The sequence below is a fragment of the Propithecus coquereli genome, unplaced genomic scaffold (genome assembly GCF_000956105.1).
Source record: "Propithecus coquereli isolate 6110/MARCELLA unplaced genomic scaffold, Pcoq_1.0 Scaffold1, whole genome shotgun sequence".
NCBI lineage: Eukaryota > Metazoa > Chordata > Mammalia > Primates > Indriidae > Propithecus > Propithecus coquereli.
Genome location: NW_012133857.1, coordinates 18,818,997 through 18,843,991, shown reverse-complemented (window position 1 = coordinate 18,843,991; position 24,995 = coordinate 18,818,997). Strand labels below are relative to the sequence as shown.

At 35.5% G+C, this 24,995-nt stretch overlaps 1 protein-coding gene across 1 annotated transcript in view; it reads left to right on the top strand.

Annotated features, from left to right (window-relative positions):
• FAM208A (family with sequence similarity 208, member A) overlaps positions 1 to 24,995 on the top strand; it is a 56,160-nt gene that overhangs the window by 29,837 nt on the left and 1,328 nt on the right. Inside the window, exons 5-16 of the mRNA XM_012638312.1 lie at positions 6,315 to 6,387; positions 6,475 to 6,546; positions 7,481 to 8,182; positions 11,694 to 12,100; positions 13,259 to 13,403; positions 14,679 to 14,738; positions 18,041 to 18,975; positions 21,440 to 21,562; positions 22,317 to 22,476; positions 22,926 to 23,034; positions 24,342 to 24,520; positions 24,734 to 24,898. Of these exons, the coding sequence (XP_012493766.1) occupies positions 6,315 to 6,387; positions 6,475 to 6,546; positions 7,481 to 8,182; positions 11,694 to 12,100; positions 13,259 to 13,403; positions 14,679 to 14,738; positions 18,041 to 18,975; positions 21,440 to 21,562; positions 22,317 to 22,476; positions 22,926 to 23,034; positions 24,342 to 24,520; positions 24,734 to 24,898 (3,130 nt within the window). The remainder of the gene's footprint in view (positions 1 to 6,314; positions 6,388 to 6,474; positions 6,547 to 7,480; positions 8,183 to 11,693; positions 12,101 to 13,258; positions 13,404 to 14,678; positions 14,739 to 18,040; positions 18,976 to 21,439; positions 21,563 to 22,316; positions 22,477 to 22,925; positions 23,035 to 24,341; positions 24,521 to 24,733; positions 24,899 to 24,995) is intronic.

The window sequence follows — 24,995 nt, the reverse complement described above, 5'->3', positions numbered from 1 at the left end:
TCTGCCCGCCTCGGCCTCCCAGAGAGCTAGGATTACAGGCGTGAGCCCCCGCGCCCGGCCAGAGTCTTGCATTTTCTGATGCTGTTATAAATTATATTTTCCAGTTCAGTACATTTTCTATATATTGGATATATAGAAATGTAATTGATGTTTATATATTGATTTTATGTGAAATCAGTTGGAGATTTGAATAGTGCCCTTTTTATTTTTTTAAACGTTCTTTGGGGTTTCTATGTAGAATTCATTATCTGGGAGGAACATTGGTTTTGTTTGTTCCCTCTGGTCTTTACAGTAGTCCCTATTATCCTTGGTTTTGCTTTCTACAGTTTGAGTTACCTGTGGTCAGCCTTGGTCTGAAAATGCTAAGTGGAAAATTCTAGAAATAATTCATAAGTTTAAATTAGATTTTAGTAGTAGCCTCATGTTACATACAGTGCCTACTTCATTCACCTCATCTCATCACTTAGGCATTTTATCATCTGACATCACGAGGGTGAATATAGTACAATATAATAGTTTGAAAAAGAGAAAAACCACATTTATATAACTTATTGCAGTATATTATAGTTCTATTTTATTATTATTGTTAATCTCTTACTGTGCCTAATTTATAAATTAAACTTTATTATATGTATGTGTACGTAGGACAAAAAAACCATAGCATATATAAGGTTTGGTACTGTCCTCAATTTCAGGCATCCACTGGGGGTCTTGGAATGTATCCCCTGCACATAAGGGGGATATAAGTTAAGTATATAAGTACCTGTATACTATGTCTTTTTCTGTGTTATGTGCAATCTAGGATCTCTAGTACAACGTTGAATAAAAGTGATGATTGTAGGCATTCTTGTCTTATTGATTTTAAAAAGGACACTTCTAACATTTCACCATTAAGTAGGAAGTCTGAAGTAGTTTTTTCATAGATACTTTTATGAGTTTTAAATTTTTTTTTGTTTTGGAGGGAGAGTTTTATCAAGATTATCACATGGTATATGAATTAGTCAGGATTCTTAACAGAACCAGTGGCAGGGGGGTAAAAAGATATTTATTATAAGGAATCGGCTCACACAGTAATGGAGGCTGAGGTCCTAAGATCTGTAGCCAACAAGCTGGAGACCCAGGAGAGCCAATGGTATAGTTTTTGTCTGAAGGCATGAGGCTCATGTTTCAGTTCAAGTGTGAAGCCTTAGGCAGGAGAAATTCCCTCTTTTTAGCAGTAGAGTCTGCCATTCGTTCTAGTCAGGCCTTCAGCTGATTGGATGAAGCCTACCCGCATTAGGGAGGACGGTCTGCTTTACTCAGTCTGTGGATTTAAATGTTAAATTCATCTAAAAATACCCCCACAGAAACACCCAGAATAATGTTTGACCAAATATCTGGGCACCCCTTGGCCAAGTCAAGTTGACACATAAAATTAACCATCACAAATGATATTTATCCTATAAACTTAATAAAGTGAGTTGTATTTATAGTTTTTCAGTATTAAAACTACCCCTGCATTGCTGTAGAACAGCCCCTCCCCTTAAGCAAATTGCTGGATTGGGCCTGTGAATGTTTTGTTTAGGAATTTTGTATCTATGATGATGAGTGAGATCGGCCTGCAGTTTTGCTTTTTCGTATCTCTCTGTCTGGTATTTATATGAAGGTTATACTAGCTTCTCAGTATGAGGTAGGTAGTGTTTCTTCTTTTTGCAAAGATGGATATATAAATGATTATAATAACCTATTCTTTACTTGTTGAGTAGCATTTAACTGCAAAACTGTGTTTTCTTTGGTAGATGGATGATTTTAAAGTATTGATTCCATTTTTTAATAGTTAAAAGAACATTTCAGATTTTCTGTTTTTTCTTGGGTCATTTTCTATATGTTATGGTTTTATTTATTTGTTTTTTAGGAATTTGTCTATTCTCAGCTTTCAGATTTGTTGGGATAGAATTATTTATATAGTCTCTTTTTAGTATCTGCTGTCAGTACTTTTACATGTTATTTTCATTATTCTTTACCTTATTAGTCACTTTCACCAGAGGTTTGTCTATTTTATTAGTCTTAAGAACCAAATTTTATTTTTGGCCCTTTCTGTTGTATTTTTGTTTTACTATTTTATTCCGCTGTTAGTTTTAACTTGTACTTTTTTGAGGTATATTTTGTTACTTCTAACTTACGTCAGAAAAATGGTCAATGAATGCTCACTTCCAAGTACTGTTTTAGTACTTAGTACAGTTCCAAGTACTGTTTTAGCACTGCATTACCTTGTGCGGTGGTGTCATCGTAGTGCACTACAACCTCAAACTTCTGGGCTCAAGCAATCCTCTTGCCTCAGCCACCTGAGTAGGTGGGACTACAAGTGTGCATACCACGCCCAGCTGATTTCTCCTATTTTTAGTAGAGATGGGGTTTTGCTCTTGCTCAGGCTGGTCTTGAACTTGTGACTTCAAGCGATCCTCCTGCCTTGGCCTCCCAGAGTGCTAGGATGACAGGCATGAGCCACCATACTTGGCCCATTTTAGCCATTTTAAAGTGTACAATTCAATGGTTTTTCTTAGTAGATTCACACTGTTGTGCAACCATCACCACTGTCTGATTCCAAAACATTTCATTACTCCAAAAAGAAACCTCATACCCATTAAGCATTCATTCTGCATTCCCTCCTCCTCGCAGTCCCTGACAACCACTAATCAACTTCTGTCTCTATGGATTTGTCTATTCTGGATATTTTATATAAATGGAATCATGCAATATGTGGCCTTTTGTGCCTGGCTTTCTTTTCACTGAGCATGATACTTTCAGGGTTCATCCATGTTGTAGCATGTGTCAGAACTTCATTCCTTTTTATGGCTAAAGTATTATTTTATTGTTTTGATAATACCACATTTTGTTCATTTATCAGTTGTTTCTACTTTTTGGCCATTATAAATAATGCTGCTGTGAACATTTGTTTACAAGTTTTTATGCAAACATGTTTTCACATCTGCCAATTATTTTATTTAAACATTTTTTTTATATATACCAATCTTTATTTCAAGTAACACATACTATCCACCTAGCTGGCATTTAAAATGAGAGAAATGTAATTGCACGTAAATTGTATTAAATGATTTAACTTTAGGTAATGTTAAAATTTGGTAAAGTTTGTATTATAATTTAAATTGTATATGTGTGTGTGTATAGTAACAATTATGGAAATAATAAAGTAGGGAAGACCGTTGGGAAAATATATGAAATACATGCAACAATGTATGATGTATTGTCTAAATTTATACTCTTATAAGATTGGGGGAGTATTTTTATGACAAAAAAGAGAAAGTTAAGAAATTAAGCATTCAATTTAAGACATTATAAAGGAATAAAATATCGTATAAAATAATTATTAGTTAAAAGGACTAAATGTGAATGGAAAAAGGTGAAAGTAATAACTAATCCTTTAACAAGCTCTCAGTATAGACCAACCTCTGGAAAATATAACCAAATGGAAAATAAAATTTAGAAACGATATATATTACTAGATTTGAAATATTTTAAAAATTACAGTAGGATATTCTGTAAGTAATTTTAAATCTTGATTAAATTGGTATTTGAGGGGGAAAAATTACAAGATGTAAACAAAGAAGCGATAATTGAGGAAGAAATTGAAGATTATTAAAAAATTGTACTCCCACCTACATCCTAAACATATAGGATTTCATTACTTTTTTCCCAGTTTTTTTTTTTTGGAAAAGCAAAATAAGTATGATTCTGTTTATTTAAACATTTCATAAGTATTTTATATTTTGCATCTGACAATTCCAGTTTGAAGCCTTTGGGTGTTTGAATCTGTTTTTTCTGCCAAATCTCACTTAATATATCTTATTTCCTTCCAAACTTAGTGATTTAAGACTGTGAGCTCATTGTATGCTTTCTTATACATTTTTTTGACCATATTTCCTGTAATGTTATCTGAAAAGTCAATGAAATAACAAAAATCCATAGATTGGATTAATAATTATTTTTCTGAAGGGGAACAAAAGAGATATAATAGTGGCAGCAGGAGCACAGAGTTCCCAGGTTCTCTTTTTTTTTTTTTCCTGAAGAATGTGTTTCTTTGGGCTGAAGCCACACACGTAACTGTCAGAGTTCAGTGATATTTCTGGGTGTAGATTGCCTGTACTCGACAGGTTTCTGGAAACATTAAGGCTCCTTTAAAGTATAAGAGTCTTTAGGCTACTGAGTAGTGGGATTTATAAAACCTGGTATTTGGAGTGGGTGACAGGTTAAAGGGATCTAATTGGTTTTCCTCAGTGAACACAAAACATAAAAATCTTATTTGTGCTTCCCAACTTTTTGTTTTAACAAGCAGGAGTTGGACAAAATGTTAAAAGGGATGTGATATATAAAATATTTTGGATAAAAAGTATTTGTATCTGAGACAAAAATTTTGCAGATATATTGTCCATTTGTGTACACTACAAGAGACATACCGTGGCTATAAGTGGTAGAAACAAAAATTCTGCAGATACATTGTCCACTTGCATAGACTACAAAGAGACATGCTGTGCCTGTAAGTGGTAGCCATAAGGCCCACTTAAGTGTCTTGCAGTGCCAGTACTATGTGTCACTTATCAGTATGATGCAACCCAGTCTGCAGATCCAGCCTTGGCCCAGGGATTTCCAGGAGACAGGGTCACCTCAGCACAGATGTAACTTCTAGAAACCTTAAAATGAAGCTTATCTTTACAAGACTAGCTTAAACTCATATTAGGAAAGAAGCACCTGGTAACTGACCCAGACTGAATATAGGCATAAGAAAAAAGAAAGGATTCTCCAGACTTGAGAGTGGTCTCCAGATGGAGACCCTCCTGGTCAGTTGGTCATTTGACCTCCTGACTGTACCTCGCCCATGCCACCAGCCTGCTTCTGCTATCTGTCTTGTAAGAGCACTGCCAGAGTAAACTGAGCATCAGATGATATCAAAGACTCATTTTTGGCACAGATTAAACTGAAAGGGAGAAGTTGCCCCTGGGGGCTCGTCAACTAGGACAACCTGAAACCTCCAAACATACCACCATTTTAATTCTGAGTGTTCTAACAATGTTTTTATTAAATGTGAATTAGTAGCACAGTTACTTTTTGCCCTTTAAATTATTAGTTTTTACACAGACTTCGTTTACTGGAATTGTTTTGGGAATTTAGGTAGGACAAGTTTTCTTTCAGAGTTATCATTTTGTGTTCAGTTGCTGTACACAGTTCTCAATTACTCAAAAACATTGTGAACTATTGCAATAGCCCCTGAAATAAAGTTTGTTGCATTATATTGTTTTTTTCCAGCTCCTGCACAGTGCTGTCAAGTCTTTGTTGTTGTTGTTGTTTTAAGGAAACAGTCCAGCTCAAAAGGGTACAGGACATTCTGAATAACCTGGCATTCTTGCCTTTTTACAGTCTGCCCTATGATCTTTCTTTCTAGACTTGTCCTATACGTTTATCTTAGTCTGTCCTCACCCCTTTGCCAGTCATACGTACTGTGATGCTTGTAATCTATCATATCATAACCTGCCTTTGTTCATGATGTTGCCTCTACTGAAATGTCCTTCCCATAATCTTAGGCTCTTGTCTGTATACCCATCCTTCAAAATCCACCTTCGATACACTTTCAGTAAACCTTTCTTGACCATCTTTAACTACCATAAACAAATTATCTTTTTTGCATTCCTGTTGCTTTGTAAATCTCTTAGGGAACTTTTTTGTCTTATGTAATTATTGGAATTTCTTGTGTTGCTCTCTACCCAATTTATAAACTTTTCGTGATCAAGGACGTTGTGTTGCTTGTCTTTGAAGTTATCTCTGGCAGGACAAATTGCCTTACATGTGAAAAATGTTCATTAAATATATGTGGAATTAGATTATGGTAACATATTTCATTTGCGATTTAGCCTGAACTCTTCAAAGGCAGCATTTCAAAGCATGTTTTATATCCAGCATCCAGCACACTGCTTTGGCAGTTTAATAACATGTCTTTGAATTGATGAGGAAAATATTTGAAGTCTTTAGTTTGGTCCTTGTATTTTAGCTTCAGGGAAGAATTAACAAGTTGGTTTCACAGTTAATTAGGGGAATTCTTTCAGTAACATTTTTTCATTAAAGTTAGGGAAACTAAGGAATTTTCGATTAGAATCCCGTTAATCAGTAGTGAGTTGGTGGAATTTTTAATTCAGTAGCAATATTTTTCCTAAAAAGATGATTAAGAACTTTTTTCTTTACGATTAGTAGAAAGTGCTGTGTGTCTGCCTTATAGTAAGTAATAATAAAGCAGATACAACTTCTTCCCTCCCCCCAAAATGCAGGTTCTTGTTAAACCTTTGGGAGACCGAGGATTCCTTTTTCTTCTCTCTCCTTATCAGATGGTTTCTCCATATGGTAGGTGGTCTCTCTTTAATTTTTATAATTGTTTTTTAACTTTTTAGTTAAAACACATTGCTAATGAATTTGGCTTCTGTTTTTTAGAACATCAGACTACCAAGTCTCGGGTCCTGCATGCTTTGTTTCTATTTCAAGAACCTAGAGGCATAGTTACTTGTAAGTTCTTTGAATATCTAAATCTAGTTACTTATAGATACCTATATTTATTGAAATTTTCCAGATAACTCACTAAACATTTTGGCTTTCTTACATCGTGTTTTGGGAAATACTGGGGGTATTAAGAGGTATTAGCAATATAAAACACAAGTTATATGACTTGATTTTTTTTTTTTAACTATGAAAAATTATTTGGGTCTCACCAGTGCTCTCACTAATAAAGTTTGATTATAATTATTATAGTAGTATAGCTTAGTTTATGAAGGTTTTATATGATTGTTTTTTTAGCTTAGTTTATTTTTACATTCAAATTTTACTGATTACCAAGTTAAATGTTAGGCCATTCAAAATTAATAAGAGTTTTTGGCACTAGTGTGAGAGAAAATTTGTTATTCACCTTTTCTAAGAATGAACTTTTATATTAAGGTAAAGTTCCCACGAATGGGTTTCACTGTTGGATTAAGGATGAGTTTCTTGATTGTGGCTACTCAGTGTCTGTATGTTTGTTCATGTGAAGTTAAAGTTGCTACTTTATAAGAGGAAGGAGTGACATTACTGTCATTTGTAAGACTGTTTTGCTTGGAGCTCAGATCTTGCCCTCCCTCTTTATTTCTCCTTACATTTTTCTTGCCACCATTTGAATTGCCTAGCAGCAATAGAAAATGAAGATCTTGAACGAGTGGGTGTTTTTTCCTTTAAAAATATGTGCTGTTCTTTCATTTGTTTTAGTTTCTTATTGGCCCATTTTAGGCTCCTAGATTTGCAAGCATGCTATTCATATATTTGCAACGTTACATATATGTATTAGGGTACATACTCATTTGGTTCAGCATTAATGTATAAATGTTGTTACACTTCTTTGGCAATACTTAGATCTGTATTTGGTTAGTTTCTTGATTGCTAACATGGTTTGCTTTTTTTTGTTTATTTACAGCACAAAAAGGTTCAACCAATGCAGCACCACAGGAGAGGCATGAGAGCATGCCAGATGTATTAAAAATAGCTCAATTTTTACAGTTTGCTTTGATTCAGTGTCGAAAGGAATTCAAAAATATAAATACTATAAATTTCCATTCTGTTGTTGAAAAGTATGTAAGTGAATTTTTTAAGCGAGGTTTTGGTTCAGGTAAACGAGAGTTTATTATGTTTCCATATGATTCACGATTAGATGATAGAAAATTCTTATACTCGGCTCCAAAAAATAAATCCCATATTGATAATTGTTTGCATACTTATATTTTTCGGCCTGAAATGTATCAGTTACCTATTTGTAAATTAAAAGAGCTATTTGAAGAAAATAGAAAACTTCAACAGTTTAGTCCACTTTCAGATTATGAAGGTCAAGAAGAAGAAATGAATGGTACAAAAATGAAATTTGGAAAACGAAATAACTCAAGGGGTGAAAGCATTATGCCTGGAAAGCAAAGGTCATCTCATTCTTTGGATTACGATAAGGATAGAGTTAAAGAATTGATTAATTTAATTCAGTGTAGGAAAAAAAATGCGGGTGGGGAGTCAGACACAGAAGATAAGAGAAGGAAAACTGTCTTGAAGAGGAAGCTTGAGGATCTACCTGAAAATATGAGAAAGCTCGCCAAAACCAGTAATTTATCTGAAAATTGCCATCTGTATGAAGGTAAAATATCAGATTACTCTTATAATAACATCCAAAAATATTATAAAGTAGGTCTGTTCTTTCTTAGAGTACGAGGGCTTGCAAATTGAAGCCCGATGGCCAAATCCAGCCTGTCCCCTGTTTTTATAAAGAAAGTTGTATTGGAATACAGCTATGCCCATTCATTTATGTGTATATAGCTGCTTTTATGAAATAGTGGCAAAGTTGGGACAGAGACTATATGGCGCACGAAGCCTAAAATATTTACTCTCTGGTCCTGTACAGGAAACACTTGCCAACTTCTACCCTGGTACATCAGATTTTTTAATTGTTTGTTTTAGGCTAATATGACAAAATAAAGTATGCTCAGCTATTATCTTATTAATTGGAGCTCTTATCCTTTTATATTCCTTTATTTTTATAATTGGAGAAGTACTACATTAGAATATTAGGTATCTTTTAGGATGGTACTAAATCAAAGGAACCTTGTGAATTTGAAAATAAGATTTCTTAGATGCATGTACAGTACACATTCTTTTTTACCCTAGGAATCCAAGAATATCTTTGGCCTTTGTTTTTCTTTGTTTTGTTTTAGTTGACAGAAAAAGACAGAAATAGGAGACGCTTGTCTTAAGTGTGTTTGATTCAATATTGCAAGTAAGCTAAAGCATTTTTATCTAGATTTTTTTTTTTTTGTGAGACAGGGTCTTGCTCTCTTGCCCCGGCTAGAATACAGTGGCATCATCATAGCTCACTGCAACCTCAAACCCCTAGGCTCAAGTGATCCTCCAGCCTCAGCCTCCCAAGCAGCTGGGACTACAGGCATATGCCACCACACCCAGCTAATTTTTCTATTTTTAGTAGAGACAGGGTCTCACTCTTACTCAGGCTAGTCTCGAACTCCTATCCTCAAGCAATCTTCCTGCCTAGGCTTCCCAAAGTGCTAGGATTACAGGTGTGAGCCACCACGCCCAGCCTATCATCTAGATTTTTAAGGTCTTTTCGTTGCTAGTCCATAAGCATGAAATGAGTTCTTTTGCATTCGGGGAACTTTGATGTAAAATCTGCATTTTATGCTGCTGCTGTTATTGACTATGGTAGATCTGAGTATTCCTACGTTTCTTACTGAGCAATTTTACTTGGCTCTTTTCAAATTCGATGTCCTTATTACATTTTGGTCTCTTAGCAATCTACATTTGTATCCTCACTTTCCATTTATCTGCTTTCCTTTGCTTCTTTTATTCTTGTGCTATTCAACATACTGTGTGTTGTTTAAGTTAATTAAAATGAAAAATACATTTCAATAGTGACATAACTGTTATTAGACAGTACAGATAAAGAACATTTCCATCATTGCAGAAAGTTCTATTTGACAGTGCTGTTCTCTGCAATAACTGCCATGGTTTTTTCTTTACTTGACCTCTTTTTCTTTCCAGTGTTGTCATCTTTGTCTATAATCTTAACTCCTTGGTGGCCTTCCTGGTTTATTACTTTCTTATACTCATTTCAGTATCATGTTCTTCTGAATATTGCTTTGCTGATTTGCTACCTATCTCATCTTTCGTACTTGCCTTTCAAGGCTTTGTTACAGCTATGTCCAGCCATGTTTCCCACTCTTCGCTGACATGCTGATCTCTCTCCCCCTACCTAGAGTATATCGTGGTCAGTCCTTTTTTTCTCTTTTTTCCTGAAACATCTTCCATTTCTCTCAAGCCTTTTATCTTTGTAGTTTAGCACTCTCCTCAGCTTTCTGGCCCTCCTGCTCCTTGATGGTCTCCTTCTCTTTTAGCTTATGCTGAAGTTGTGACCTGTGCTAAACCTGTTAACACTTACTTATACATACTTACTATCTTACACTGTTGACCTGTGTCTTCAGAGTTGAAGTGCTCACTATGTGTGTTAGGTGCTTTAGATATATGAACTCATTTAGTTCTCAAGTGTTAGGCATTATTATCCTTATTTTGCAAATGAGTAAACCATCTCAGATATGTTAAATAACTTTACCTAAATATGTAGGCAGAATCCATGTTTGAACTCAGTTTTGACTGACTCCAAGGCATTGTTCCTAAATTGCTGTATTTCCTAGCATGGAGCACATAATTGACACCCAGTAAATAAGATGATTAAATTTTGGTACTGTTTTAGTTGGTAATTGACTAATTCTATGTATGTGAAAAAATAGTTTTGGATGAAAATCAGGCTTCATCGATAATTAAAATGGTGGGAAAGCCATGCTAATTGTCATAGACGAAAGGAGAAATGGGGCAGGGAAAGAAGGGTATATAGATTAACAAGAACTGGTGACTGCCAGACTTGCATTTCTAGATGTTTCTCACTTACTTCTTTTTAGTCATTTTGCACACTTTGTTTCTGAAAGTAAAGATTTGAAGGTTGGGTTCTAACTTATAAAATACCCTGATCTTGATTTTTGATGAACCCACTTGTTTTATAAGAGGTAACTGCCTAACCCCCATCCCCCACACTTTAACATCAACTTTTTTGAGGTTTAATTTATAAACAATGTGTCCATTTTAAGTACACAGTTTGATAAGTTTTGACAGCTGCGTAACCACCACTCCAATATATAGAACATTTTTATCCCCAGAAGTTCCCTTGTGTTCCTGTGTAGTTAACCTCACCCCATTACTGATCTGCTTTTTGTTTTGCTCTGTAATTTTGTATAATTAGAATCATGTAGTATGTATTCCATTGTTTCTTTTATTTTTGCTGTGGTACATTATACCCTCCCTCAATTAGAAATCCTAAGGTCTACTCAGGCTTCACCCAATCCCCACCCCTACCCAAGCATTAAAGCTTGATTGTCAAGCTGAATGTCACTCCCTTTGGAAGTTTTTAAATACATTGGTTGTACACATTATCTTGATTTATACCTGCTTGGAGCCATGTCTTAATATGTTTTCTCTCATAGTGCTTTTTGTTCTTGGTATAAGTTTTGCAGAGATTTCTTCAGGATGATTCTGTGTCTCTAATATCCTGGCTTTATTATAAATTTAAATAACCTAGTCAATCAAGATACCACTTAGCTTTTAAGAATGTCGGCCAGTGCCTTAAGGACAAAATATAATAGGTATGGAGAAAACAGAAATCAAATTAAGTCTTTTTCTTAAAGTAGATTTAAGTGTAATTTACATAGCCTCCTAAGAATTGGCAAAATAGCAAGTGCAAATGTTTCATCTGTTGTGAAGCATCTGGTTCTCTTTGGGATTTTGGTGGTAGAGTTTAAGGTAACTACAATGTGGTTATTAACATATTTTCCATATTTACAACCTGATACATGAGCTCATTTTTCTGTTAATAGAATGCTTAAATGAAAAATAACTTTTATTTTAGAATTAATTATATTTATAAAGTAAGGGATAGATATATTTGTAAAATCTAAGTCAGTTTGGTTGAGCTCATGACCATAAATGTGTTGGGATAACGAATTTTTTAGGTGAATTTGATTTAAAAAAATTTTATGCCGGCTTTCAAACTTAACTTCAAGAAATGACTTTTCTGTCTTTTTTCTCAGAGTCTCCACAACCTGTTGGCTCAGTTGAACATGATGCTGACTTGAGGCGGCAGCAGCAGGATACCTGTAGCTCCGGCGTTGCTGACATCCATAGGCTCTTTAATTGGCTATCAGAAACACTAGCAAATGCACGCCATTCTGATGCATCCCTGACAGACACAGTCAACAAAGCCTTAGGATTGAGCACTGGTGATGCCTATGAAATGCTGAGGCAAAAATATGAGTATGAGTTGAACTCTACCCTAGATAAGAAAGACTTTGAGCAGCCTACTTGTGTAAAAATTGAAAGTGCACATTTTAAGGGTATTCAGAGCCCATTGTTAGAAGTTGATACAGCATCTTTAAAGTATCCTGTTGCTATTTCTACCAGTGACATAGGCACTGACCATAAGCTACATTTGAAAGAAGTAAGCATATGTTTTTTGGTTATCTTTGCTTTTGTGAGTGTATGTATGAAAGAGATGATGTGAGCATGCTTCAGGGAGTGGTTTTTCCTTTCAGAAAATAAAATAATACTTTTGAGTAAAAGTATCTGATTAGGAGGGTACCTCTAAGTTATTCCTTGTTACAATGATATAAATGCCAAAGCAGTTGTTTTCCTTCCTGCTTATAGGCTTGATATATTGTCTAAAGTTCACCTGTTGTGATAAAGCTAAGGCTGGGCAATCTATTTGTCAGAAACAGCTTATTGGGAGTTATGTCCATATTATTTCATAAAAAATTGAATCCTCACAGCATCAGCTTTCTGCTGGTAGTAACAGAGAACGCAAAGGTAAGGCAGATGAGACCAAATGCAGTTTACCAGTGTAACAAACAAGGTTAGGTACTTGGTATTTCTCATGCAAATAGGAGTGGAAGATGAGTGGCTGTAAGGATTATCTCTGAAGTGACTCTCAGCCTGGCTTATTAGGGCATCCAGTTTATGATATGTGCTTAGAATAGAGAACCGATTTCTAGCTGAGAAGTAGCCTTATGTCCCCCAAGAAGTGGCTGCATCACTGGGAACAGTACTAGGATGGTACCATATTCCTAAGAGCTTCCTTTTAATTTAATGCTTTCCTTCATTTTCTCTTCCCTGCCATTGAATAAAAGTCGTATACATGTCTCCAGCCTTTCTCCTCCATGTAGTTTTTGGGGTATTTATTTTAGGGGGAGCATGATGATAGGAGTCTAATATGGCAGGTATATAAAGTAGGCACTGAGAAGCTAACCCGTATTGTTAATATTTCCCGATATATTTAGTATTCTAAATCTAGTCAACAGTGTACATCAAACTTAGCATGCTGACTATTTTTGTAACTAAAGTTTTATTGGAACACAGGTATGCTCATTCATTTAGGTGTTGCCTGTGGCTGCTTTTGTACTCTGTGGGTGGAGTTGAGTATCTGGCCTGCAGAACCAAAAATATTTATTACCTGGACTAAAGTATTATAACTTTACCATGTTGATTTTACTTATTTATACTGTTTAGATTGAAGCATGTGAATTTTCTGTGAAAAATTGTTTATTCTTAATGTTAAAATTAATTGAAAAGAAAGCTATTGAATGTGTACTTTAATTTTTAGGATCCAAATTTAATTAACATGGGTAATTTTGAAGATTGCAGTTTGTGTCCCACTGTTCCCATTGAACATGGATTCCACAAACAACAGTCTAAGTCAAATAATGTTGAAGAGACTGAAATACATTGGAAACTGATTCCAATTACAGGTAAGAACAAGTATACTAGGACTTAGGTTTGCTTCATTTTATTTAGAGACCAGTTTTCTGAAGGGCTTCGTCTTTCCTAGATTCTACACTTGGGTCACCAGGTGCTTTATCTTACTTGGCTGTGATGTCTTAAGTGTCTTATTTTGAGCAATATAATGCTCATCACTGAGTGTTGCTGTTCCTGGGCAGCATCAGCAAATATCTGCAAAACGGCCTATTAAAAACAGGGATTTAAGACATACTTACTGTCCCCATGGAGTTTAGCATGCAGACTTCCAAATGAAAATTGTTGGCAGGGAACTTACTCTAGTAAGATGAGGTAGCTACAGAGATGAAATGATGCTCTTTGGACAACCAATTAAATGCTGTCTTCTCATCTTATTAAGGTAAACTTCACCATGACAAGCTGTCATCTAAATAAGTAGTCCTATTGAGGTTCATTTTTTAGAAAGAACTTTGATTTCTTAATATTGGATTATCTTAAAGAAATTGGATCATTTTAGAGAATGGTGTGAAACGATCAAATGCAAATATCCTAAGAAAACTTATTGAACCATGAGGCAAGAATAGTTTAGCAAATGTTGTTAAGATTATCATTTTTTGTAGTATTCTAATTTCTCTGTGCAAAGATACACATATATACACACATGAATACATACTCTTAATATTCCAAGTTCTTATTTATCTTCGTTAGCTAAATATTTTTGAAAATATTTCCAGGACACATCTTTTCCAGTTCCTACACCTTTATTTAACCTTTTGAAGAAAAAAAAACAACTTTTTGCTAAAAAGTAGACTGGTGTAAGACTTAGAACTTGCTGAGACCTCCAAGGACTCTGAAAAGAATTTCTAAAACTTGATGTGTTTCCATGGGCTCCAGTACCATCCTCTACTTAGTACCTTAGTAGAGAGGGCAAGAGGCCTGGAGGTGATAGAGAGGGAACTGGGACTCCTTCATGAGCTGGAGACACTGAGTGGGAGAAACAAAATAGGGAAGTAGTTGATAACGACATTATCCTAACCGTTCCTAATTTAGACACTTTCATACTTGGTATTGAAGGGCATTTGAAAGCATAGCATCTAGGCGTTGCTATTCCATCATCAGCTGAATGGAAAGGGAAGCAACTTCCCATTTCTGAATTACCCTTGAGGGTTATTTTAGGCAAAGGAAAAAATACTTGCATTTGTGACCATTTGGGGTTATCTGAAAGGTACATAACAAGTATCACTGATATGTGAAGAGTGTCGACAAATCTAATGGATGCTTTCCCTCAGGAGGGAATGCAAGAAGCCCAGAAGACCAGCTGGGAAAACATGGTGAGAAACAAACACCAGGTGAGAAGGCTCGCTTTGCTTTTCCTCCCAATGCACCCTTCTTCAGAATTGCTACTTACATTTCTACTTCTCCATCAATAAAGCATTAATTTCTGTTAATTTTAGAAAATTTGAATAATGCCATATTTATATTTAAATCATTAAAAAATGTGTTCAAAGAAGTCACTGAATATTCATGTAGATTGTTTTCTTCACCTATAATGGATTATATCTGATACGATGATTTGGAAGACCAGAATATTTTCTTAATCCATTTTTGTAGGCTATCCTATGAGAAGTTTCTTTTAAATTTAAAAAGTACCAGGAGGTGAAACCATTTATATTTTATGTACACTATTCCTAATCTTGAGTTTTTTAACCCTTTTCTTCAAAATTGTAAAGCTAATTTCTGCAGATAGTTTAAATAACAAACTTTTGGATTCCAGAAACATTTACAGGTATTACTAGTTGTGGTAGGTGCCTAGGGGACAATTTCCTTTGTCTGAGCTTAGTGAATTCAGCTTCCTTGCAGATAGTCATAGGCATTGTTTTCTTGCTTAGAGTTTGGTGGTGGTCTTTTTTTATTGTTCCCGTTTTGTTATAGCTTTCTCTTTTAGAAATGTAAGTGGGTTTTTTTTTTTTTTTTACTTGTAAGGAATGTTATATTCTTAGTAGATCTTTATAGTGATTCCTTTCCTTTGAGAATTGAAAAAAAATTTTTTTTAGTTACTAATTTTCTTCAAGGAAATCTTTCCTTCTCCTAGGAAAAGATGATTAAAAAAAAAGGAACAGATATAGGAAAGTGCACAAGTCTTTAGTGTACAACTTGATGAAATTATGTATGTACACTTATGTGTACATAAATAAAGATGTAGAACATTTCTAGCACTCCAGAAGATTTTTCTTCTGCATCCTGCTGGTTAGTACTCTTCCTGTTACCAACAAGTAACCACTAATCTGGCTTCTTTTACCATAGATTAGTTTCACCTGTTCTTCAACTTAAAATAAATGGAACCTACATATGTTTTCTTTTGTGTTTGGCTCTTTCAGTCAACATTATGTGTCAGGGATTCATCCATGTTTTGTATCTAACAATAATTCTTTCTCATTAGGAATAGCACGTATCTTATGCTTCAAAATGCTCCGTCAACATCTTCATTCCTCTTATTTGAGATACCATCTTCATATTTTGTAAGCAAAAATGTAGCTATCTGAAAAATGCTGTCTTTAGAGAACTCATACTCCCCTTTCACTTAAAAGTCAAAATATTGCAATGCTTTAATGACAGTAAAAAAATTTTTTTTAATGCATTATTAGGGATATTGACATGTATGTATCTTTTAAATCATTTATTGGTGAAAATTTTTCAAAATAATGAAGTCGCTCTTAGGCCGGGCACGGTGGCTGACGCCTGTAATCCTAGCACTCTGGGAGGCCGAGGCGGGCGGATTGTTTGAGCTCAGGAATTCGAAACCAGCCTGAGCAAGAGCGAGACCCCGTCTCTACTAAAAATAGAAAGAAATTAATCGGACAACTAAAAATATATAGAAAAAATTAGCCGGGCATGATGGCGCATGCCTGTAGTCCCAGCTACTCGGGAGGCTGAGGCAGGAGGATCGCTTGAGCCCAGGAGTTTGAGGTTGCTGTGAGCTAGGCTGACGCCATGGCACTCACTCTAGCCCGCGTAAAAGAGTGAGACTGTCTGGAAAAAAAAAAAAAAATTCGATCTTAAGTCATATAGGGAGATTTGTGCAAAAGAAAATTAGGTGGTGATTATTTATATTTTTAAAAGGGATTTGTTTGGTTTACAGTTTTTAATATGGAAAATTCTCCATGTGGATTTAAATTATATTCCAGCTTAATATTTCCATTAGCTATTTTGGTCTGATGTTTAACTATAAATTTTGGGAGCAAGTATTTAATTTAAAATAATAAATAGCCAGGTATAGTGGCACATGCCTGTAATCCTAGCTACTTGGGAGGCTCAGGGAGGAGGATTGCTTGAGCCCAGGAGTTTGAGGCCAGCCTGGTCAACATAGACCTTGTCTCTAAAAAAATAATAAAATAATAAATAATTCAGAAGTTTTAAAATTACAGGTAGTTCTCTCTCCAACCCATTTGTTTTATAAAATAACAATTCAAATTTTTTTAAATTTGAATATATCAGATATTTGACATTATTATATAAATCATAGAAGTATAAAAATACTTCAGAAAGTAAATGTAGCCCTAGGCACTTAGTTTCCCCCTCATACATCAGTCATGGTTACCAATTTTTTATGTACCCTGCTTGACTTTTTATGTGTACTAAACCCCATTTTAATGTTGCAGATTTAAGAAAGATATTTAGTACATTAAGTATGCCTGAATTATCTTATGGAACTTGAGTTTTCTGGTTTATTAGTTTCATACAGTTGTAACTCTTATCCTGGCACATTGGATATTTTGCTCCCTTCTGACTTCCACCTACAGACCTACTGTTGGTCTTTTACTGTGTTGACAAGTAGCCTTTGCAGTAATTAATGAGTGCAGTAGTTAATGGTAACCACTGGGATTGGTAGAGAATGTTACAAGCTGACTGCTACTGAGGCTGTTTTGAAAGATTTGATGTGAGTAAAATCTTTAAAAATAGGTTTGAAAATTTTAGTAATTTTTTAAAGGGTAAAATGATATAATATGGTCTTTTAGGCAAAGATCATGATTTTTTTTCTTTTCTCCTTGTTTCTTAAAATGGAATTAGGGTACCTGTTTTGAAATATAGTCTCAAAACATACTAAGTTTGAATTTAGGATTTGTGAGAAAAAATGTATGATTTTGTGGATTGAGCTAGTTGTCAAGAGTGAAAGGTGATAGTCTCATTAAACTAACTAAATGACCTCTTTATTTCAAATGGAGTGTAGTTATCCTGCTTTCTCTTGGAATCATTTCCCAACAAAAGGAAAATACTGGCCGGGCGTGGTGGTGCGTACCTGTACAGTCCCAGCTCCTCAGGAGGCTGAGATGGAAGGATTACTTGAGCCAAGGAGTTTGAGGCTACAGTGAGCTATGATCGTGCCATTACACTCCAGCTTGGGTGACAGAACAAGAGACCCTCTCTCTTAAAACAAAAGAACAAAAAAACAAAGTTGTTACTCTGACTACTGAAATCCAAAGACCAGCCCATAAGCAGGACACATAGGAATTAGAGTTCATACCAGAATTTGAGGTTTTTATTTTACCTTCCAACGCATGATTAGTTATAAATATATATTGACCTTTTTGTCCCCTGGTTTAATAGTTTGTATTTTCAGATACTATCTTTTTGGGTTGCTCTTCCTATATAGGTATGAAATCACCAGAAGAACAACTGGTGTGCCTGCCACCACAGGAGACCTTTCCTAACGACCCCCGGGTAATAAGTAGACAGAGAAGTTCTGATGACCAGTTTCCATCCTCTCCATTTACAGACACCTTAAAGGGCACCACTGAGGATGACGTGTTGACAGGTCAGGTGGTGAAAGTGGAAGAGCAGTGTGTGCCAGCAGAAGAGCCGCCTGCAGTGAGCGAAACCACAGAAAGGACAGTGTTAGGAGAGTTCAATCTCTTTTCTAGGAAGATAGAAGAGATTTTGAAGCAAAAGAATGTTTCATATGTCAGTAGGATTTCCACACCTATCTTTTCAACACAAGAGAAGATGAAACGGCTTTCTGAGTTCATATATTCTAAGACTTCCAAAGCTGGTGTACAGGAGTTTGTAGATGGCTTGCATGAGAAACTAAATACTATTATTATTAAAGCATCAGCCAAGGGTGGGAATTTGCCACCAGTCAGTCCTAACGATTCTGGTACTAAGATAGCATTGAATCCTCTGGAAAAGCATGTCATACCAGTTTCCTCAAGTGACCTCAACAATAAACACCTCCTTGAGCCACTTTGTAGTGATGCTTTGAAAGACACCAACATTAATGAGCAGCATTCCTCTTCAACTTTGAGTTTAACTGAAGTAGAAATGAACCAGCCACATCATGCCACGGAGTTAATGGTGACTTCTGACCATTCTGTACCTGGTGATACTGCCCGGGAACCAGTAGAAAAAGAAACAACAAAATCACCCAGTGATGTAAACATTTCTGCCCAACCAGCTCTTTCAAATTTTATAAGCCAGTTAGAACCTGAAGTATTTAATAGTTTGGTTAAAATCATGAAAGATGTCCAGAAAAATACTGTGAAATTTTATATTCATGAAGAAGAAGAGAGTGTGCTCTGTAAAGAAATAAAGGTAACTAAACAAGAAGGTAATAGCAATGCTGTATAAACTTGTCTTGTTGTCTGACCTCTATAAAATGGACTTTTTTGTTTTTAGATGTTGACCATATAGTTTCATAACTCAGAGTAGAACTAAATTCAGAACCAATGATCTAAATATCTTAGGATTTAGCATCTTATTTTATACTGTCATTTTAGAGCATTTGTATACATACTACAAATACTTTTAAACTATAAATGTTTCTTACTTGGGTTTTTAATGAAGGAAAGGGAAAAATACAGAGAGGTAAAGTACGTTGCCTGTGTTTATCTCGTGGGGTTTTATCAATCAAATAGAAAAACAAAACTGTCCAAGGATGGCCTAATGATACTTTTTTGGTGTTTCTTGATAACCTGGCCATGTCACGGTTCCCTGCAGCCCTTATTGATCAGAAAAACTTGATGATCCTGAAAGACTCCTTAATCATGAGAGATTCCTCATTATGAGGTAGAGGTATAGGTATAGGTATATTTGGTTTTAAAAAAAAATAGACACATATGCCTTTGAGCGTGTGTATAGGTATAGACATAGATATGTAAAGTTTATTAACAGGTATATAAGTGGTAACATACTAGAACAGGTATATCACTGGTATAATATTACTAATCAGTACTCACTAAACTAGGATTTTAATTCCTTAAGGGAATACCTAGAGTTTTGAAATAAATGCCTGCTCCCATTTATGGAATTTACTTACTATGACTGGAGTTTTTGCCTGTTTTGTTCAAGGAAGCAGAGAGACTATAGAGAAGTGGCTTATAGCCCAGAGTAGCTCAGAAACTCAGCACTACTGAGCCTTTTGTCAGTTTGAGGATCTCTGATGTCCGCACATTTTGTGGGTATATCCAGTGAAGACATGAACGACGTGGAAATGAAAGAGGAATCAGAGTACTCAGTTGTGCTTTCCTTGCTGATTCCTTGTGGTTTCTTGGGAAGATGAAATCAGACTTACTAGAAATTCCTTGGTTGTGTTTTTGCCTTGTATGATTGGATGTAGAGCTTCTCAGATTTTTCCCATCCCCAGCAGCATGATACCAAGCACAATATTCTGTGGGGACATAGCTGCATGTTGTGTGGGGCTAGATGAGAGAATAGGTTAGGGACAGTTCCTAGTGGGCTTAGCATAACTCCACCTCCCCCCATCCCCCTTCACCTTTTTTTAATGGATTATAACATACCTATGTGACATTTAAATTAAAGGGATAGGAAATGCATTTCCTTATGAAGGATGCTTTTAACTCATCCTAGCATAGAACAAATCATATTTCTGTCACTATATAGAAAAAAGACTGCTCTTTTACAAATCTGATAGGAAGTCAGATTATAACTGTAATTTTTAACCAATATCCATTGGAAATTTTCCAACAAAAATATTACAGTAGAGCAAAAGACTTTATGAGTAGTGAAACTGAAATAGTATTGTGTGACTTCAAGTGTTTACTTAAATTGAACTTACATTTAAAGCTTAATGTGAAAAGATGGACTAAAAATTGCCAGGAGGCGTGTCAGACAGTAATTTACCTTTTGGTAAAGTATAAGCTGATCTGAGATCTACCCAGAAGCTTCAAAGCTTAGAGCAAAATCAGCGCAGAAGATGCTGCATTAATTTAGGGATACACAAAAACATTCTCTGTGGGTATGACACTTTAGGCAGCTCTTGAAAGAGCAGTAGACTCACCAGATAAGCTGGATTTTGATTATGGCCATCTCACCAGCTGTGATTGAAAATATTAATCTCCTGTGTCTGTAAAATGAGGAATGTGACCTCCGGATCCTGCAGTTTGCTTCAGGGTTCAGGATTCCACCAGCAAGCAAAGAGTGAAAGGAACTCTGCCCGGACTACTACCTCTGTCCTGTGAAAGGTAGTAACATGTCACCAGTGTGGAGGAAAGTGTTAGTTGGGAGAGTTACTTGGCTTGAAGGGCAGAGCTGAACAGAAATAGCTAATTAGTATGTGAATACCATTGTACGTACTGAAGCTCTATACAAATGGTTTTTGAGCTGTTCTGAGTTAAAGGAGCTACAGCAGTCATAAAAGTGCTTTGTAACTCTGAAGGATTGTCCTTCAGATACCCCTTTCTAAGCAGACCCTCAGTTATTTGTGGCAGTACTGTTGGAAAGGAAAGGAAAATAGGGGTGGCCCATAATAACTAAGGAAGCTGGGTTAAAAACCTGAGCTAATCTATTGTTCTTAACGGTTCTTTCTGTCACCCTGCACTGGCATTTACTTGGCTTTGATAGCACTATAACATTTGACTGTGAAGCTGACCTTTAGAAGAGCAGATTTGATGGTGTCTGAGGTCTCCCAGAGTATAAGTTCATCGATAATAGTGTCCTAGTAGTAGTTAAGCTTATCAGTTTATCTTGCATTTTTGGTGTTACATTGGTGTTTGCAAAAAAGCTTTTAAATGTTGATTTAGTTGTTTTCCTTTCACAGGAGTATCTTACCAAATTAGGCAATACAGAATGCCATCCAGAACAGTTTTTGGAAAGAAGATCGAAATTAGATAAACTATTGATTATTATTCAAAATGAAGACATTGCAGGTTTCATTCACAAGGTAGACTATTAAGTCAAATTCACTACTTATTTGGTTTTAAAAAACTCTCTTATTTTTAAATCTTAATGTGAGACTAAAGCTTTTGTTTTTAAAATAAGCTTTAAAGGAGATAAAATTTCAAGGACACTTCCATGAATCAGATTGTGAGATTTAAGTTTGTATCTCCACAGAATTTTAAATTGCGGCACATCACAGATCTTCCCTACTACTCAGATAGTTAAAACTAATAAAAGTACTGAATCTTTGAATGCCAACAGGTCTGCTGACTTTTATATTGTTCTCTTCTTCATTTGTGTGTCCCAGGCAAAACCTTTTTGTGCCAAACTAGTCCCCTTTTCCCTTAGATTTGGAGGTACTTGCCTCAGTCTTACGAGCCTTTCTCATGAGGTCCCACTGGTCTTTGAAGCCTTTGCTGACTGTTGCAGTATAGGCTCTTGCCCTCATCTGATTTCTGACTGTACCTACAGATTACAGACAAGTTAGGACATTTGTCCATTCTGTGTTTTCTGGTCTATTATAAGCTCCTTTTCCTTAGTGTTCTGTTCATGGTAGGTCCCAGTATATAAATATTGGTTTATATACTGAGAAATAATGTTGGGAATCATTATTTTTGTGTGTGGCTTTCCAGAGGCAATGCACTAAATATAGATAGGTGAGCCATAATGCATTCTGTTAGACTTTTCCTATAGGTTACTTCACACTTAAGTCTATCATTTCATTCCTTATTTCTACTTTTATTTTGGTATTTAAACAGGTACCTGGCTTGGTGACTTTAAAGAAGCTCCCCTGTGTTAGTTTTGCTGGTGTTGATAGCCTGGATGATGTTAAAAATCATACATACAATGAATTATTTGTATCTGGTGGTTTTATCGTGTCCGATGAATCAATTCTAAATCCAGAGGTTGTCACAATTGGTAAGATGATGCATTCTTTTGAGCATGAAATTTCTCTCCTAACTCTTACAGTTTTTAATATATTGTCCACATATTCTGCCATTCCCAGATAACTAGTACATTTCAGTCTTTTCCTGAGCTTTTATTACCTCAGATTTCTTTCCTATTTTCTTAGTCTTTACAAATCATTTCCTCTAAATCTGGTGTTAAGTCTCTCTGCACCTGCTGCAGTTAGATCATCTCTGGTTTGTTACTTCATCAACTTTTTTTTTCTTTTACGTGTAGAGGTTATGTTCTTTGAGTTTTAGGGATATGTAGGTCTTATTCCCTTAGAAGGGAAAGAAGAGAAATGAAAATAATACATAGGAAAGTAGGTGTTTCTACATAATATGAACAAGCACTTTTTCCATAATTCACTTGTGGAGTGACTTATTTATTGAATTAAAAATGAACTTCATTATCTCTAACAGAGAACCTTAAAAATTTTTTGACATTCCTTGAAGAACTTAGTACTCCAGAAGGAAAATGGCAATGGAAAGTCCACTGTAAATTTCAGAAAAAACTAAAGGAACTAGGCAGGTAAGATTTGGAAAATTAACTACATGATGGTTATTGATTTTTAACATTGTGCTCACAAGATTTCTTTCTTTTCCCATATTTGTAGACTGTGGATCTACAGTTCCTCAGTTTTCACAGATGTCTGTAGCCAGCCGTAAGGGAGTATAGATACTGAATTATTCGAACCTTTATAAGAGGAAACAGTATTCTTGTTTAATTAGAAGTTTGTTGAAGTTTCTAGTTACATGTGTAGGTAAAATTGGTTTAATCTTTGTCACTTGCGGGTTTAGAATAATCATCCTATGTAATGATTGGCTTTTTTTTCTCTAAACTGAACTGTATATGCCAATTAGGTCAGGTCCTCTCCCAACTGAGGACTACCTTAAGTAGCTAATAAAGTCGCATTTTTGGACACGGGTTAATCTTGACCTTATGAGGATTTATCATTAGAACATTCATTCATGTAATTTCTAACATGCCTAGATGTCACTTCTCAAAGTGAGGTCCTTGGAGCACTAATCACTTGAGAGAGTCCACAAATGACTAAATGTAATCAGATGAGTTTGGGGCTCTACTACTAGAGTCCATAAAATGTATTTACACATTAAAGGATCTGAGAAACTCTAAGTAAGAATTTTGTTTTACATTGTGTCAGTCGGCATTTCCTAAATTTTCTTGAAATACCTATTAATATTCCATAGTATACTCTTCAGAAAATTCAGTCTTAAATAATTTTAAAGTGTTAAACTGTTTTACAATTTTTGCAATTCACTTTTTTAAACTTGTTGATCTTCAAAGCCTATAAAGTTGGCTTAGGGTAAGTCTTACTCAGAGAACAAACACTGAGACCCGAAGGTCTGACTTGTCTAAAGTTATTAGTAACCTCATCTTCCTGACAACAACCACTGATTTCTTCAATCGTTGCCCTGCCTTGCAGTATAGAAATAGCTCAGAACCATGTATTATACTTTCTGAAGGAAAAATTTATACTTTTTTTGGTCCTGAGTTCTTCCTTAAAGTTGGTAAGTTAGTAAAGCTAAAAGTAACTGTAATTTATTATTTTGTAAGTAGAATGATTTAGAGTTTACCCTAAGCTAAATAGCTGGCGCTCAGGCCTTGCACCAAGAAACCACTGGACTTAAATGTGGTCATACAAGTTTTGCTCATCCTGTCTCCTAAAAATCACCCCTGCATCAGGCAGCAGTCTAAAGCAGTGCAGTTGTCATTTGTAGCCTCAATTGAGAAATTAGGGTTTTAATTCCTAGCAAAAATTTCCATATTAAATTTTAGAAATGCAGACCCAGATACTGAACTGCTTAACTTCACAGATTGAATGCTAAAGCTCTAAGTCTGTTGACGCTTCTGAATGTCTATCAGAAGAAACATCTGGTTGAAATTTTGTCATACCACCAGTGTGATTCACAAACTCGAAATGCACCAGAATTGGATTGCCTTATCAGACTTCAGGCCCAGAACATACAGCAACGACACATAGTCTTTTTAACAGGTAAAGAGAGCATTCTTAAGCTTTTTACTATGAATATAGGAATGTGGATGAAAGGATTTTCTGGGGCTGTGGTGGGTGTTGACTGTTAAGCTATAATTCTGAAAATGTAGAAGAAAGGATTTATGAGGGCTGGGGGGTAGGCATTGTCATTGTCACTTACCCATGCATATTTTCAGTGCTTTATACATGAAATTTTTTTTTTTTTTTTTTAAGAGAAGAACATCAAGATGCTTTCTAGTTATACAGAGAATGGAATAGTGGTTGCAACTGCTGAAGACTTTATGCAAAACTTTAAAAATCTTGTGGGCTATCACAACTCAGTCACAGAAGAAAACCTTCCACTGCTTGGTGCTAATGACACTCTTGAGTCGCAGTCAGGTAACTTTTCAGTAGTTTTCATTTTCTTTAGGACATAGAAAAAGAGGAATGGTTTTGCTGTTGTGAAATAATGAAATGGCCTATTTTGAAGCCACTC